The 15,934-nt window shown below is 55.7% G+C and overlaps 1 protein-coding gene across 3 annotated transcripts in view; it reads left to right on the forward strand.

Moving 5' to 3' along the window:
* CLMB (calcimembrin) overlaps window positions 1-12,040 on the forward strand; it is a 31,623-nt gene extending 19,583 nt beyond the window's left edge. Inside the window, exons 1-3 of one of the 3 annotated variants that reach the window (XM_087419837.1) lie at window positions 3,237-4,442; window positions 8,913-9,053; window positions 11,523-12,040. In XM_087419837.1, the coding sequence (XP_087275963.1) occupies window positions 4,226-4,442; window positions 8,913-9,053; window positions 11,523-11,581 (417 nt within the window). In that variant the 5' untranslated portion in view covers window positions 3,237-4,225 and the 3' untranslated portion in view covers window positions 11,582-12,040. Of the gene's footprint in view, window positions 1-3,236; window positions 4,443-5,094; window positions 5,199-8,912; window positions 9,054-11,522 lie in introns of those variants that run through there. The other 2 variants (XM_087419838.1, XM_087419839.1) reach the window with 2 other exon arrangements.
* The last annotated feature ends 3,894 nt before the right edge of the window (window positions 12,041-15,934 follow it).

The raw sequence follows: 15,934 nt of genomic DNA on the forward strand, positions 1-15,934 counted from the left end.
TGCCGGGCCGCTGTCACGATCGGTAACAGCTGTGACTGTGGGTCTCTGCAAGGGATCCTCCCCAACCAGGTAGAGTTGCCAGATTTAGAAGAAAAGCAAAACAGGATGCCTAGGTACATTTGAATTTCAGATAAACAAGGAATAATTGTCTAATGTAAGTATGTCCCAAATATCGCGTGGGACATACTTATACTAAAAAATTACTTGTCCTGAGTTTTATCTGGCAACCCCATCTCCTTAGGACGCTCGGCAGAGTCTGGAGACGTTTTTGTTGTCACAAGTGGAGAGTGCTCCAGCATCGAGAGGCCAGGGCTGCTGCCCAGCACCCTGTACCGCACAGGACAGCCCCAGCACAGAGACCTGGGGAGGGCGGGCCTGCAGGAGGCCGTGCTGGGAGGCAGGAAGGCAGGTGGGCTGGACCGTCAGGGACGTGAACACGTCGCCCCACCTTGCTGTGCCGAAGCGTCCCTCTGGCTCCTCCTCCCAGGTTCTCCCTCCAGCCGCTCATCCCTGACGCAAGCTGAGGCTTTTTCCTTAATTAAAAAGAGATTTGAAACATCCACTGCTGTCTTCATTGGGCCTGGCTGCCTCGAAAAGGTAAAATCTCCCCAGCTGCCCTGGCCTCATCCAGAATAATGCAAGGCTTTCCCCTTAATTGGAATTTAAAAAAAAAAAAGAGATTAAGTGCATCTGGAACCTCTGAGGCATTTGTCGGTTTTTTGAAAGACCTGTGCTGAATCTAGACATCCAGTCATCTCTGAGGAATTAGTGCTGGCCCAGCTTCCGCCCAGCCCCAGTGCCCGCGTTCCTGCCCCAGGGCCTTTGTGCATGCTGTGGCTGAGCCGAGCGCCCTCTCTTCCGTCTCTCCTGCCGCCCTGGGGTTGGCCCCCTCTGGGAGGCCTTTTCTGTCTCCCACCGTCTCCTGCAATCCTGCTCCTCCCTCGCACCATCTGCTTCTTGCTCCTCCTCCCACCGGCCCAGGTTCTGGAATGTGTTTATTTGCTTCCTGGGCCCTGCAAGGGCAGGCACCATGTCAGACCCCATGTGACCCTGAGCAAGACCCCTGACCTCTCTGTGCCTCGGTGTGCCCTTCTGGAAGATGGGCTTCTCTCACTGTTGGCCTCATTGGGAGGACCAAATGAGGACTTCCGGTGAGGAGCTCACCCCGTCCTCACTGCTCAGTTGTGGGGCTGTCTCTGTTTCTCCCAGTGACCCTGACATCTTTGAGTCCCAGTTTGCTGCTGGAGCAGGAGGTGAGGAAGGCACAGTGGGGGGCAGGGAGGAGCGGAGAAACACCTGTTGAGACTGTTCTGTTCTCTGCTGTGTGCCAGCACCTAGAACAAGGCCCAGCACGTAGTAGGTGCACCATAAATACCTGTTACTGAGGCTGAGCACGGCGAAGTCACGGCCAGGAGGCAGGAGAACTGAGTTGCACCAAGTTTTTCCTTTTCCCGAGCCCACGGCCATTCCAGTGCATTAAGGAAAAGTCTCCAGCTGTGGAACTGGGACCAGGGATGTTTTGTCAGAGTCACCCCACAAACAGCCCGCACGCCAGCTGTGTGACTGCGAGGGTGAGACAGGGTGCCTGACCCGCACCCAGGTGGTGGGTGTACGCAGTAGGTGCTCGATGTTGGCTGAATCGATGAATAAGTGCTAAGATTAGAATCTCTTGCTATTCCTAACATCTCATGTGTAGTGATCGTGTGCTACGTGGCCAGTTCTGGTTTTCTCACCTGCAAAGTGCACATAGTGATGGAGCCCACCTTGGCTGGAGTGAGGGCTTCCACGTGGTTCTTCATCCCCTCAGCGTCCCCTGGAGTTGGGGACTGTTGTTTACCCCCATTTTGCAGGTGGGGAAGCGAGGCCCAAGGAGGTAGAGCCACTGCCAGGTGGATTGAAGCCCAGGTGTACGTTCTGGCCTCTGCTGCACTGTGGGTCCGGCAGGGCCTCTGTGCCTGCGATGGTGCCTTGGGAAAGAATGGCCGCGTCCCAGGTGGGATCTCCCAGCTGGCACCGGCTGCCAGCCCAAGTGCCATTTTTAAAAGAACCAGCAGAGGGCGCCCTTGAGCTGTGATGCCTGCGGAGTCTTGGCTCCAGCCCTGTGTCCGCTGTGGACTTTGGGAGGCCTGGGGGCTGCTGAGAGCTGGCCCAGGGAATGGTGCCGTCCCCAGGGGCCTGGGGCATTGTGAGCAGAGCATAGGCCTGTCTCAGGGCTTCTGAAGGATGAGAAGTGGTGGGTGATACCAGAAGGGGTGGGGTAGATGCTCAGGCCTGGACCCATCTGACCTCTGTGTGTCCTCAGGCACGGGCACGTTACCTCCCTTCTGCAGGCCTTATTTTTCTCATCTGGAGAATGGCCACAATCCTAGTATCCACCCTGAGGATTCATGCAATAGTGGAAATCTCAGGCTCAGCCCAGAGCCTGGCCCGGGAGATGCTTAAGAAAGAGTGGCTGGTCTCAGTGGGAGGGCACAGAGGTCCTCACGCACCCCCCCTCGGTATCCCCCAGGCCCTGGCTGGCTGGCTCACTGTCTGCCATTTCTCCCAGGCTTGGCAGCCACACACCCCACGCCAGGTGTTCCATGCCTACAAGATTGGCATTATAACTCCATTTTTACAGCCGGGGAAACTGAGGCTCAGACAGTAAAGCCACATGTTCCCACAGTCTTCCTAGCCCAGGGTTCCCAGCTCTGGCTGTCAGCCTCCCCTGGGAGCTTTTAAAAATCCTGGTGGCTGCGCAGAGCAGTGAAATCAGGCCCCCTGGGGTGGGGTCCCGCATTGATGCATTTTTTTAAACTTCCCAGGTGAGTGCAGTGGGCAGCCAGGGTGGAGACCACTGCCCTCAGAGCTGGGAAAGGGCAGAACCAGGTTTCAGAAGTCTTCTGACCTCTCATTCCAGCCCTCGCCATTTCATCCGTGGCAAGGCCAGCTCCAGGAGGCCTGGGTTTTCTCTGTCTGGCTTGCTCTATCCCCAGCCAAGGCAGGGGCCCCGTCCAGGCCGGGTGACAGCCGCCTGCCAGGAAGGCTTCCTGCAGAAGCTCCCCATCGCACCCGGAAATCTCCGGATGGCTCTGGGGCGCTGGGATCTGCTCCCCGCCCCCTCTCTCCCTGGGGCCTGGCCCCCAGGAATCCCAGCCAAGCCCTTCCCCTCCGGAAATGGGCTCTTAATGGCCCGAGGCAGGCACATAATTAACAAATAACAATTCTGGCGTTAGCACAAATGAGCTCCTTGTCTGGGGCAGGGTTGGCATTTGTTTTTAATCCTCAAAGTCGGCTTTATCTCCTGAGAGCTTTCCCTCCTGCTCAGCCATCTCTGCTCCAAGGCTGGTCCGCCCGGGGATTTGAGGAGCTGGAGTCCCGCCTCCTCCGTCCCCTCCCTCTTTGCTCCCTCCTCCCACCTCTCCCTCCTCCCCTGCCTCCTCTCTGCCTCCAGCATCTCTCCAGGGCCCCCTGGGTGACCTGATGCTTCCCCATGAAGAATGTGGGCTTTGTTGCCAAGCTCCCAGAACATGTTAAAATGCAAATGTGAGGCCCTGGGAGGAGAGTGGCTTTTCCCCATTAGCATTTATTTTAGAACTTTGGAACATTCACGAGGAAGGGGCTTAGAGCCTGAGCAGAGAGGCACCTCCTGTTCCGGATAACAATGATCAGATCTTCCTTTTGTTGTGGGCTCTCCAGGAGCTGTTCCTGACGTCTGATTGTAGAGAGAGCCAACAGGGACTGAGCAGCCCCTGGGCCCCGGCTCGCTGGGCCGGTGCTTCATGTGAGTTCCTTCATTTCATCCTGCCCACAGCCCTTCAGAGGCGGGACGGTCACTGACAGCAGCCAGCGTGTGGGATTTTGTGTTTGTCTTTGGCATCAACGAGCCTCAGGCTTTTGAGGCTCTGTAATTGTCTACTAGGGCACCAGGCAAATTACAATTTGCGAGATCCAAATTGTCTACTAGGGCACCAGGCAAGTTACAATTTGCCAGATCCAAATCCAGATCCAAACTCCCTGACCCCTGGACGTTACAGAGCGCAGAGCGGCTGACCACAGCGCTTGTACCAAATTTGCTGCCTGTTTTTGTCAATAAAGTTTTATCGAAGCACAGCCACACCCACTCACATATTTTCTGCTTTCCTGCTGCAATGGCAAAGCTGAGCATTTGCGACAGAGACCGCATAGCCCCGAAGTAGGAGATATTTACCGTCTGGCTTCTCCGAGTGTTTGCCAGGTCCGTTCTATGGAACTGTGCTTACAGGAGGCTCCAGCGTCCGGAGTCAGACGGACGCGGGCTGGGCTTCAGAAGCCGGCTCCGCACGCGCTAGCTCTTCAACTCTGTGCGAGTTTCTGCTCTCTCTGGTGCGCAGTCTCCGCGCATGTGGGTGTCGCGGTGAAGACCGGAGCAGAGAGTGCGTATCGGGCGCCCGGCGCCGCATCTGGCCTGCAGCAAGTGATCTGTGAGTGTCGACAGTTACGCGTGATAACCATAGGGCCTCCTCCAAGTGGCTTCCTTTTATTTGTCCTACATTCTGCGTACGATTGCAGAAAGAAACAGCTTTACCACTTTAAAGGAAGCTTGAAAGCCACTGCTTTAGATCACGTTGGCAACGGCTTTGGTGGGTGCTCCTGAGAGGCCTGTAGTCTGATGGCGGAGACATGGCCTCTTCCTACAGAACTAACCAGCCGGCTGGATTCAGGGGTCATGGGGACTCCCTAGGGAGGAAACAGGATTGGGGTTCAGAGGATGAGGCGGTGGCTAGGGTGTTGCCTGGAGGAGGAGTGGGGAGGGTGCTAGTCACTCCAGGCGTGAGTGGTGTGTGGGAGGGAGGAGGCCTTGCGGGAGGGAAGGCAGCCTGTGTTCACTGAGCTGGCTGTGTGCCGGGAACCGTGTCAATCTCTCCCCACCCCAGAGAGGTGGCTCGTACCACCCCCATTTTTGTCAGTAGAAACAAGAAGTAAGAGGGAACACAGTCCATGCAAGACCACCCTCACTTCTGACGCCAGCTGCAAGTTTAGGCGTTCCCCAAACCACCGTCAGGTTTGATAATTCCCTAGAGGGACTCAGAACTCGCTGGAAGCTCTTGTACTGACGGTTATGGTTTATTACAGGGAAAGGATGCAGATTCGGATCAGCCAGGGGAGGAAGTGCATAGGGCAGAGTCCAGGAAAGTTCCAGACATGGAGCTCCCATTGTCCTCTCCATGGAGTCACAGGTGCATTGCTTTCTTGGCATAGACATGTGACTGACACACACAAACACACACACACACACACATACACACACAGAGACAGTATTGCCAACCAGAGAAGATCACCTGAGCCTCAGTGTTCAGAGGTTTTACTGGGTGTTCTGGGCTGAATTTTGCCCCCCAAAGTTCATATGTTAAAGTCCTAGCCCCCAGTACCCTAGAATGTGACCTTATTGGGAATGGGGTCATCGCAGATGTAATTAGTTCAGATGAGGTCACTCTGGAGTAGGGTGGGCCCCTAATCCAATATGACTAGAGTCCTTATAAAAAGGGGGTATTTGAACACAGACACGCACACAGGGAGAACACCATGTGGAGATGAAGGGAGAGACTGAGGTGATGCTTCTGCAAGTCAAATGATGCCCACGGATTGCTAGGAAACCACCAGAAGCTAGGGAAGAGGCCTGGGACAGATCCTCCCTCACAGCCCCCAGAGGGAGCCAACCCTGCCAACGCCTTGGTCTCAGACTTCAGGCCTCCAGAGCTGCAGGAGAATACGGTTCTGTTGTTTGAGCCCCCAGTCTATGGTGCTTTGTTATGGCAGCCCCAGGGAACGAGTACGTTGGGTCTCCCTTAGGAAGGCGTGATTGATTGCCCATGTGGCGGATCTCAGCCTCCAGTCCCTCTGGGCATCACCCCAAGCTCACGTGTGACCACGACCCCCGGGCAAACAAAGGCCCTCCTCCCAGGCACGGCATCCCAAGGCCTCAGAGGTGGCCTCCCAGAAGCTGAGGACAGAGGCTGGACCTCTTTTGGGGCAAGGCTAAACTCTGTACTACACAGAGGCCAGAGAGGAGATGTGACTTGCCCAGGGTCACACAGCTTGTGAGCAGTTGACCTGATTTCAGAGCCAGCACTCTCACCACTGTGCCTGCTGCTTTTCTGAGCACACAGCCTGGGTGAGCCTGCAGGTTGGCCTAGAGTGTGGCCTGCTGGGATTGCTTTAGGTCGTCTGATGTGCATGCTTTTGTGGATTCAAACAGACCGACAGTCCAGGCGTGAACTGGCCCTCAGAGGAATGCCCGTTAGGTGACCAAAAGTCATCCTGAGAAGCCCCTTGTGATCTCCCCACAGCCGGGTATGGTATTCCCACCATGCACCTGCTGCCCCTTCCTCCCAGGGTCTGGGCAGGCTGTGCTGACTGTATCAGTTATCTATGGCTGCGTAACAAATTACCCCAAAATTGAGTGGCTTAAACAGCTATTATCTCACAGCTTCCGTGGGTCGGAAACTCAGGACTGCTTTAGCAGGGAGGTTCTGGCTCGGGGTCTCTCGTGAGGTTATAGTCAAGCTGTCCGCCAGGGCTGCGGTGTCGTTGGAAGGCTTGACTGGGCTGGAAGACCCACTTCCAGGGGGCTCCTTCATGGCTCTTGGCTGGAGGCCTCCATTCCTCACTACATGGGCTTCCCCACAGGCCACTTGAGTGTCCTCACAGCCTGGCTCCCCTCGGAGCGAGAGAGCAAGGAGGAAGTTGCAGTGTCTTCTGTGACCTCGCCTTGGAAGTCACACATCATCCCTTCCGTCTTGTTCTATTCTCTAGAATTCCTTCTAAGTCCTCCCACCCTGAAGGGGAGAGGAGGTCAGCTCCACCTCTCGGGGCCGTACTTGAGAACCGCCACCTGACCTACACTGTCCCAGCGGTGCCCAGGGTAGGCCCAAGGAGCAGTAGGAATGAAAATCCCCCCATTCCTCAGCTCCTACAGTTGGCCAGGGGCTCAGAGACTGGAGCTCATGTCATCCCGGTCTGGGGCTGTTGAGGGAAAAACACAAAGTGGTGGGGCATAGAGACACGGATTTTAACACGCAGTTCAGTGGTGCCTGAAGTTGTTTTTCATTTAAAACATAAAACACTCTGCATGCTCTGTCCCAGGCTCTATGCTAGGCTCAAGGGAGACGAAGATGAGTGAGACAGTGGCTGCCTTCAAGACACTCACAGAAAAGGGAGATGGAACAAGGAACTAACCATTTCAATGTAGTGAGATCAGTGCTGGAGGACTGATGAGTGAATGAGTGTAGATGGACAGAGGAGGGAGGGATCAGATCTGCTGGGACACTTTCCCCAAAGAAGAGCCTGTTGTGCTGGGCTTTGAAGGGTAGGTAGGAGCTCATTACCCTGGCGAAGGGAGAAAGAGCACTCCAGGCAGGGGAGCAGCATGTGCCAAGGCACAAAGGGGCTGGGGAGCCCGGGGTGTCTGGGGAACTGTGAGCCGTGTGGGGGTGTGGGCAGGTGGCCGGCAATGAGGCAGCAGGTAGTTTGGGCCAGATTGTGAAGACTGAAAGCTGGGCTAAGAGATTGACTTTAATTTATGATCAACAGTTCCCAAAATGTATTTCATGACTCATGGTTCTGCGAGATGTTAACAGGTGTTGCTCCAAAAACAGACTCCGAGGTTATTTGAGTGCAGGAAGCCCAGGGTTAAGCGCAATTCAAGCAGCTTCCTTCCTGCAGGACTTCTCAGAGCCTTTAATTCTCTAACATGCATGGGAATCTCCAAGAGAAGGATAGAGTAAATGGGATTCATTCAACCTTCAAATATGAGGTATTCCCAAACTCATTTGATCATGGAACCCCCTTCCTGACAGAGTCTCAGGAGGCCAGTGTTCCAGAGAACACACTTTGGAAATGCTGCTGGTAGGTAGTTGTCGAGAGCTAGTGAGTGTTCTAAGCAGGTACATGGTCTGATCAGATTTGCCATTTCTGGCTGCAGTTTGGAGGGTAGACTGAGGAGGGATAAGCCGGGAGGCAGAGAGACTAGTTAGGGGTGTGAAGAGGGAGACGGAAGGATGTCAGAGATACTGAGGGGGCGGCATCTGCGGGTTTGGTGGTTGATTCAGTTGGCTAGGGGGTTGGAGGGTGAGGAGGGAGGGGAAGAGTTGTGGCCGACGCTCTGGTTTCTGGCGCATGATGCTGCCACTGACTCAGACGGGAGGAATGGAGGAAGGAGTTTGGTGGAGTGGATGGTGTGGGTACTTTTGTCAGTGGAGATCTGTAACTGGGCCTGGCTGGGTTACCTGTACTTAATTTATGGGAGAGGTGGGACAACGAATTCAACCTCTTAGAAGAAATGGACAGATTCCTTGAAAAGCACAACTTAGCAAAACTGACACAAGATGAAACAGAAAATCTGACTAGCCCCCAATCTACGAAAGAAACCAGATTCATAATCAAAAGTCTTTGCACAAAGAAAATTCCAGGCCCAGACAGTTGCATTGGTGAGTTCCATCAAATACTTAAGGAAGAAACGACACCAATCTTGCACACACTCTTTCAGAGAATAATTTGTGGGAGAGGCCACTTCACGCATGGCTTTGAGTCCTACAGGCCTGGGTTCCTGTTCAAGCTCTGTTGTTTTCATCTGTTTGGAGGCATGTTTTGAGGACCTACTATGTGTCGACACTGTTCTGGGACTGAAGTTACATTAGTGAACAAAGCAGATAAAACTCACTGCCCTCACTGAGTTATGCAAGCATGGATGGGGCATTTCCCTGTTTTGAGCCTCAGTTTCCTCATCTCCAAAGTGGGAACAGCGGTCCCCTCATTCCTGAGAGTTGTCAGGACTCACAGTGATGGTCGAGGGAGGGAGCGAGGGAGGCAGCGGCAGGCAGTTCCCAGCGGCCACTGATGCCTGTCTCTCTGTCATGTGTGTGTACGTGTGTGTCCCACACCTGCCCTTTCAGGCTTTAAAATGTGTGTCAGCAGCAGCAGCAGCCACGACGAGGCCCCTGTCCTAAGCGACAAGCATCTGGACCTACCCAACATCATCATCACCCCTCCGACCCCCACGGGCATGATGCTGCCCAGGGACTCCAGGCAGACAGGTGAGGCCGCCATGCCACCCCTGCCAAGCTGGGCCGGGTCTGGGTGACCTGGCTGGGGACAGCTCATGGGGCCCCCTTCTGTGCTGCAGGTCTGAGCTTATGTCCCCGCCTCCCCTGGGTTTATTAAAACTTTACGCTCGGATCTATGTACGCTCCACCGTGGGCCCCCGCCACGGCACCAGCCTCAGCAAGATGTGGCATGTTAAGTAATTAGCAAGACAGCCTCTGCCGACAGCCAGGCGAGTGATGGATGGGGCCGGGCGGGCTCACCAAGGTAATTGATGGATGCGCCTCCCCTGCCAGCCTGGGGACTGGTGCTTCGTCTTGCCGGCCGCAGCGGTTCCACTGGACAGGACAGGCTTGGAAACATACCCACACCCAGGCTGGGGCGGGTCTCTGGGTCTGCCAGATGCAGTTACTCCAGGGAGGGGAGGGGAGATGGCCTTGTTCCCAGAGAGAGGGTGAGAGGGAGAGGCCCGAATGGTGCCGCACCTGCCGCTCTGTGGATACTGCTGGAGCCGGTGGGACAAATCATTCACTTATTCATTAAACAGATGTATTGAGCCAGACCTGTGCCAGGTGCTGAGGCTGCTCTTGTGAATAATAATAATAATAAGTAATAATGCTCAGTAATAATACTAAGTAATACTAAGTAATACTACTAAATAATACTAGGTAATAATACTAAGTAACGACAGCAGTAAGCACACTTTCCCATTGAGGCCTCACAGTCACTCTGAGTCAGGCCCCGTTTTCATCTCCATTTTATAGATGGGTAAACTGAGGTTCAGACAGGTTGAGGCACTCACCATACAGCTGGTCAGTGGCAGAGTTGGGATTCAGACCCAGGCCGTGTGATCTGGAGTTCACCTGTGGACCCCCAGGCTGGACGCCCCCCCGGTGGCTAGCGTCATTGAGCTAAGCAACCATCGTGACACGAGCCTGCCTGGCTTGTGCTGGGGGACACGGGCCGACAAGGCTAACGTGGGCTCGTGGAAGTCTGGTGGAGGAACTTGGGTAGACTTTTCCAGGGTGCTGGTTTGGCTCTCAGCTGCCCACCAGGCGAGTGACCTGGAGAAAACTGCTGGACCCCCGTGGGCTGGGCCCTGTGCAGGTGTTGGGGCCGGGCCATGCTCAGTCGTGATTGCAGTGGGTCACCTTCCTCTGTCACCTTCCCAAGTGCCAGGTCCGGGGCTAAATGCTTTTCACAATCTTATTTAACTCTCATTCCAACCCTGTGGGCTGCGAGTACCGCCCTTATCTCTAGTATACAGATGGGCAAACTGAAGTCCGGAGAGGGACGGCAGCTCACCCAAGGGCACACAGCAAGGTGGGAGAAGAGTTGGGCTCCTGCTCCAGTGTCTAATCAGAGAGCTCAGTGTGGGCAGCGGAGGCCCAGGTCCTCGGCTCTGCCATTGCGATCCCTTCCCTCTCCCAGCCTCGGTGTCCTCATCTGTCAGATGGGATCACAACCGCCTTTCCTGCTCCTGGGCCCGTGTGAGTGCAGGGGAGACTCATGATTACTCTCCAAGCTCTGGGGTGAGAGCCAGAGGCCTGGGCCCCCAGGAGATTCCTAAACCCTGGGAGAGGTTCCTTTGAAGCTTAAGCAGATCCGGGGGCAGATAAGTGCAGAGGGCCCAGCATGGGGTCCCCTCCTACCTGGTCTCTCCAGCGGCAGAGCTCACACCCGGTCCCTCTGCTTTCCCCATTCAGAAAAGGGCAGGAGAAAGGGCACAGGCCTTAGAGTCAGAAAACCCTGAATTCAGATCCCGGCTCTGCCACCCATCAACATGGGACTTTGAGCAAGAGGCTCCACCTCCCAGGGCCTCAGTTTCCCCATTTGTGAAATGGAGATGATAATAGTGCCTCAGTTTCCTCACATGAAGGATTCGTGACAGGGAAGGTCCAGGGCCTGATTTCATGCCCCATGTTGATATTCTCACCAGTGATATTTAGGGCAGGAGGATAGACGGCCAGGCCTGGGTCACACTTCCTCCAGGGCTGCAGGCTGATACTGGGGGCTCACCAGGCAGCGGGGGACTAGAGAGAACCCTGGCCCTACCCGGACCACCCTGCTGACTTGGAGCAGGTTTCTCACCCGCTCTGGGCCTCAACTTCCCATCTCTAGGACAGGGGAGTGGAGGAGTTGATCTCCCGCCCAGCTTGGGCTTGAAGGTACCTCGCAGAAGAGGCTGAGCCAAGAGTGGGCCCTGGGGGACAGTCCCATGGACCTCAGACATGGGGAGCTCAGCGTTGAGCCTGGGCAGAGAGGGCGTGAGAAAGCACTGTGAGACTCAGCGTCAGTGGGGTCTCTTCTGAGCATCCGTTGACACCCCTGCCCATACATCAGGGGAGCTTGGAGTGGTACAAAGCAGAGATTCCAGAGGTGCGGGCCCTGGAGCTCCCAGGGAAAGGGGACCTGGATGGGGGGTGGTCCATCCAGGTGTTGATTCCCGCTCCCTCTCCTAGTCTGGCTGGATGAGACGGGGTCATGCCCAGAGGATGGAGAAATAGACCCTGAAGCCTGAGGAGGAGACACTGCACGCAGACTCGGCGGCGCTGGCTCCTGCTCTGGCTGGCCCGGCTCGGCGTATCCCAGGGGCGCGGCTGGGTGTGCTGAGCAAGCTGGAGGGGACAGTGGAGCAGATGCTGGCATTCGACCGCAGGAGGCGTGGCCAGCTTAGCCCAGACCAGGCCTGCCGCCTCCAGAGCCGCGTCTCCCAGGCCCCGTCGCGTGGACCAGACCTGAACACCTGCGTGATCTTGCCGACCCCAGGGCCACGATGACGGCCGTCTGGGTGCCAGGGAGAGGCTTTCTCCTGGACAGACGTGCCCTCCCGGCACCCTGGGCCGCGCAGATGGGTCAACACACACAAGAACTTCTCACAGAGGAGTGGCTCCGTTTTCACGTTTTTACCAACATCAAAATAGTCCAAAAACTGATGTATAATTTTTTTTGCATTATAAATAAAGATCCTCTATAGCAACTGGTGAATCTTGCTTCTTGGGCTGGGCAGAGGAGATGGAGCGCACCCGGATACAGAGGTGGGTTTAAGAGAATCGCTTATCACGGAGGGGCTGGTCTGACTAGTGACAGCTGGTGACAAGCCTTTGGAAGGTCTCGGGCCCCTTGATTGGCAGGCCTGGGCGAGGCCCAGGGCACGGGCTCTGAGGTCACACGGACTTGGTGCGAGTTCCAGCTCTGTCCCTGCCAGCTGTGGGATCCTGGTAATAATACATCTCTAAGATGGGAGGCAATGGGTTTTGTTTTTTTTTAAAAGGACATCAAATTGTTGGTGTCCCCTCTCCCCGTAGACTGTCCTGATTGTGGCACGTGTGTTTCTGTTCATCTTATGTGCCTTCTATGGAGGCTGCATGGCTTCTCCTGCTTTAGGTTTGCTCACTGTCTTAGTCGGGATCCCCCAGAAGCAGAACCCAAGCCAGGCTTTGCGAGCAAGGAGTCTACTTGGGAGGTGACCCCAGGATACAGGGATAGCGGGGAGGTGCAGTTCCGGGGTTCCTGAGGCCACACTCAGGTTCAATAGTCCACTAGAGGGACTCAGAGAACTCAGAAAAGCCATTATAGTCGTGGTTGTTACTCATATTACAGTGAAAGGATGCACACTAAAATCACAAGAAGAGCCGCAAAGTGCAGGGGACAGGAGAGACCAGGCGCGAGCATCCAGGAAAGTCACACAAACAGCACTTAGTTCTCCCAGCAATGACGGTGACACACGTATGGGGTATTGCCAACCAGGGACGCTCACCAAGTCTCAGTGTCCAGAGTCTTCACTGGGGGTCAGTCACATAGACATGGCTGACTGCACACCTCAGACTGAGGTGGCCAACCTCAGTCTCCGGCCCCTCTGAAGGTCAGGCTGATACCTCATGACCCAGGTCCCCACCGTAAGTCACGCTGTCAGACTGTCCCGTGTGGCCCAAGGCCCCAGGTAAACAAAGACACTCGAATCTGGCAGGACGTCCCAAGGGCCTAGCGGTCACCTCCCAGGAGCCGAGGGCAGAGGCCAGACCTCTCTGGGCACGGTTCATTCTTTACTGCACAGGAAGCGAGACAGGAAAGGGAAAGCCATAGGTGCCCCAGGGGTGACTGGTTCTGGAGCCAGTCACCCCTAGGGCACCTCAGCTCGGTCCCAGGAGCTCCCCTCAGCATCCCCCAGCCCCGGAGGGGTGAGGACAGGGCCGCATCCTCCACCCCACATCCACCACTGATTGAGGGCTGCCCCGGAACTACCCAGCACTTCCCGCCTGTCTACTCTTGGGCAGCAGGACTGTGGAGGAGACGTGGACACACCCAGGAATGCTTCCTGCCTGGGGGCTGTGGTGGGCCCCACAGGCAGGGCCCGCTCCGTGGGCGTGCGACCTGCGCATTCCAGCAGGGCACACCCTGAGAAGGGCCCTGCACTTGGTCTAATGCTCTGCTGTCGCCTCCTTGAAATTCTTAATCCTTGTTGGACAAAGGCCCCACGAGTGATACAGCTGGTCATGCTTCCAGCCCCCAGGGCGGTCCGTGCACTAAGACGCAGCTCAGGTTGTGGGTGCCTCTTACATAGACCCCACCCCTCCATGGGAGCGATATCAAAGGCACATTGTCAGAAGAGCCTGTGGGATGGGGATGTTGTGGCCGTTTTTGGAACTCCAATCTGCCACCTTCTCACGCAGTTCGCTGCCCCCAGAATGCCTGTGCAACCATTGCCCAGCCCCAACCCCTGGGCAAGGCCGCGGGGAGGCCATTGCAGCCAGGTGCTGCTCCACGCTGGGCCCCACCAGCTGGAGGTCTTCTGTCCCCCGACTCCCACAGCACTGTCTGTCCCACACGCCTCCGACAGGCGGGAGACCCTTCCGTTGTTTCATAATCACTCGTGCAAGTCGTTAGCAGAAGGGGTGCCCTGTCAGCTGGTGCTCAGGCCCTGAGGCTTGCGTGCCCACACGCAACCCCCTGACACACAACCCTTAGAAAACAAAGCTCCTAAAGACATATCCAGCAGACCTTGTGCATAACAGGTGCCCAGCATTCCTATAGCACTCACACCACTTGCTGTGTGCCAGCCACTGTTCTAAGCGCTTTACACGTATTGTAACTTCTGTGATACTCATGGAAACTCTGTGAGGCGGTGTATTAGACAGTTTTCCTTTTTGCTGTGTAACAAACAACCCCCTGGTGTGGGCTGAATATGTGTCCCCCCAAATTCCTATGTTGAAACCTAACTCCCAATGCAATGGTATTTGGAGGTGGGGCCTTTGGGAGGTGATTAGGTCGTGAGTGTGGAGCCCTTGTGATGGCATTAGTGCCCTTATAAAGGAGACCCCAGAGAGCTCCTTACATGTGAGGACAGGATCAACTATGAACCAGGAAGCAGCCCTCATCAGACACCGAATTTGCTGGCACCTTGGTCTTGGACTTCTCATCCTCCAGAACTGAGCAGTAAATTTCTGTTGTTTGTGAGCCACCCAGGCTATAGTATTCTGTTACAGCAGCCCGAACCCCTAGACTCAGTGGCTTAGAACAACCAGCACTGACTCACTCGTCTCTCTGGGTTGGTGGTGGCTCTGCTGAGTGGCTGCAAGGAGCTGGGCTTTGTCAGGCTGCATTTGGGTTCAAATCTGCTCATGTGTCTCCTCATTTCATGGCCAGCAGCTACCAGAGGATGTTCTCGGGGAGGACGGCAGAAGCACAGAGCACAAGCCAGGCCAGGAGAGAGCATTCCCAGCTTCCACTTGTGACACTTTGCCCCAGTCCTGTTCCCTCTGGAATCCGGGGGATGCTGGGTCTCAGGGCCAGGGCTGGGCGCTCGCCCTGAAGGCTGGCTGAGCCCACAGTCGGGGGGGCCCCCACACCTCCCTGGGCACTGCACAGTGGCCTCCAGCCCACTCAGCAGCCTCCCGCGGCTAATCACCACTTCATCCCAGGCTTCTAGTGCCCATGGCAACAGGAAGAGGGCTGTGGGCTGGAGACCAGGTGGGCAGAGCGGCCAGAGGCTGCATTTGGCGTCCCCAGGACGCTGGATTTGGCTTTCTCGCAGGGGCCACGGTCAGTTCCCTTGCTCTCCTGGAGATCAGTCCTGGGGCCCACGGTGTCCACACCAGTCCTGGGCTTTGAAACCCAACAGCTGGGAGGCTCATCCCTGGTGAAGCCAGCAGTTAGGAGGGTGTGACCCCAGAATGCTGCCTACTGAGTAAGAGGAGAGAGACCCTTCCTGGTGACATGTGCACCCCAGGGGCAGTAAACCCTGTGACACTACTCGGTGCCCAGCACCATCCCAGAGACTCTGCCTTCAAGCTCTGTCTCCCCACAAGGGAGGGGCGAGGCAGAGGGGACCTGCTCAGTGCAAGCTCTTGCCCAGAGAGGGCATGAGAGTGGGGGGCAGGGCACCCCACTGCAGCCCCAGCATCCCTCTTAGGAGCTGTGAGAAAGAATAGGGTGAGTGGGTATGTGCAAGGGCTTTGGTGTCAGCCAGACCTGCATTGTGCTGTGTGACCATGGAAAGTAACTCAACCTCTCTGAACTTTTTCTTCACCTGTAAAGTGAGGATAATAACGGGACCTACCACATGGGGAGCATATAAGGATTAAGTAAAATAATTTGTAAAACTCCCAAATAGTGCACAACACAGAGTAAACTGTTAATAAATGGTAGTCATTATGATCAGGCAGGTCACCAACCTCTTCGGGCCTCAGTTTGCTCATCTGGGGAATGGGGACAATGCTATGGGGACCTGAGGATGATGTGAAATTGAGGGTGTGAATGTGGGGTGGGTGGGAAGAGTGAGGGCTCTAGAGCAGAGCCCCAGGATTATATCTGCAGTGGGCGCCATCAGTGCCCCCCACATACGTGACAACAGCATTCTACTGCAACACCTGCC

This window comes from Ceratotherium simum, chromosome 30 (assembly GCF_057802395.1).
Source record: "Ceratotherium simum simum isolate JZ-2026a chromosome 30, ASM5780239v1, whole genome shotgun sequence".
NCBI classification, from domain to species: Eukaryota; Metazoa; Chordata; class Mammalia; order Perissodactyla; family Rhinocerotidae; genus Ceratotherium; species Ceratotherium simum.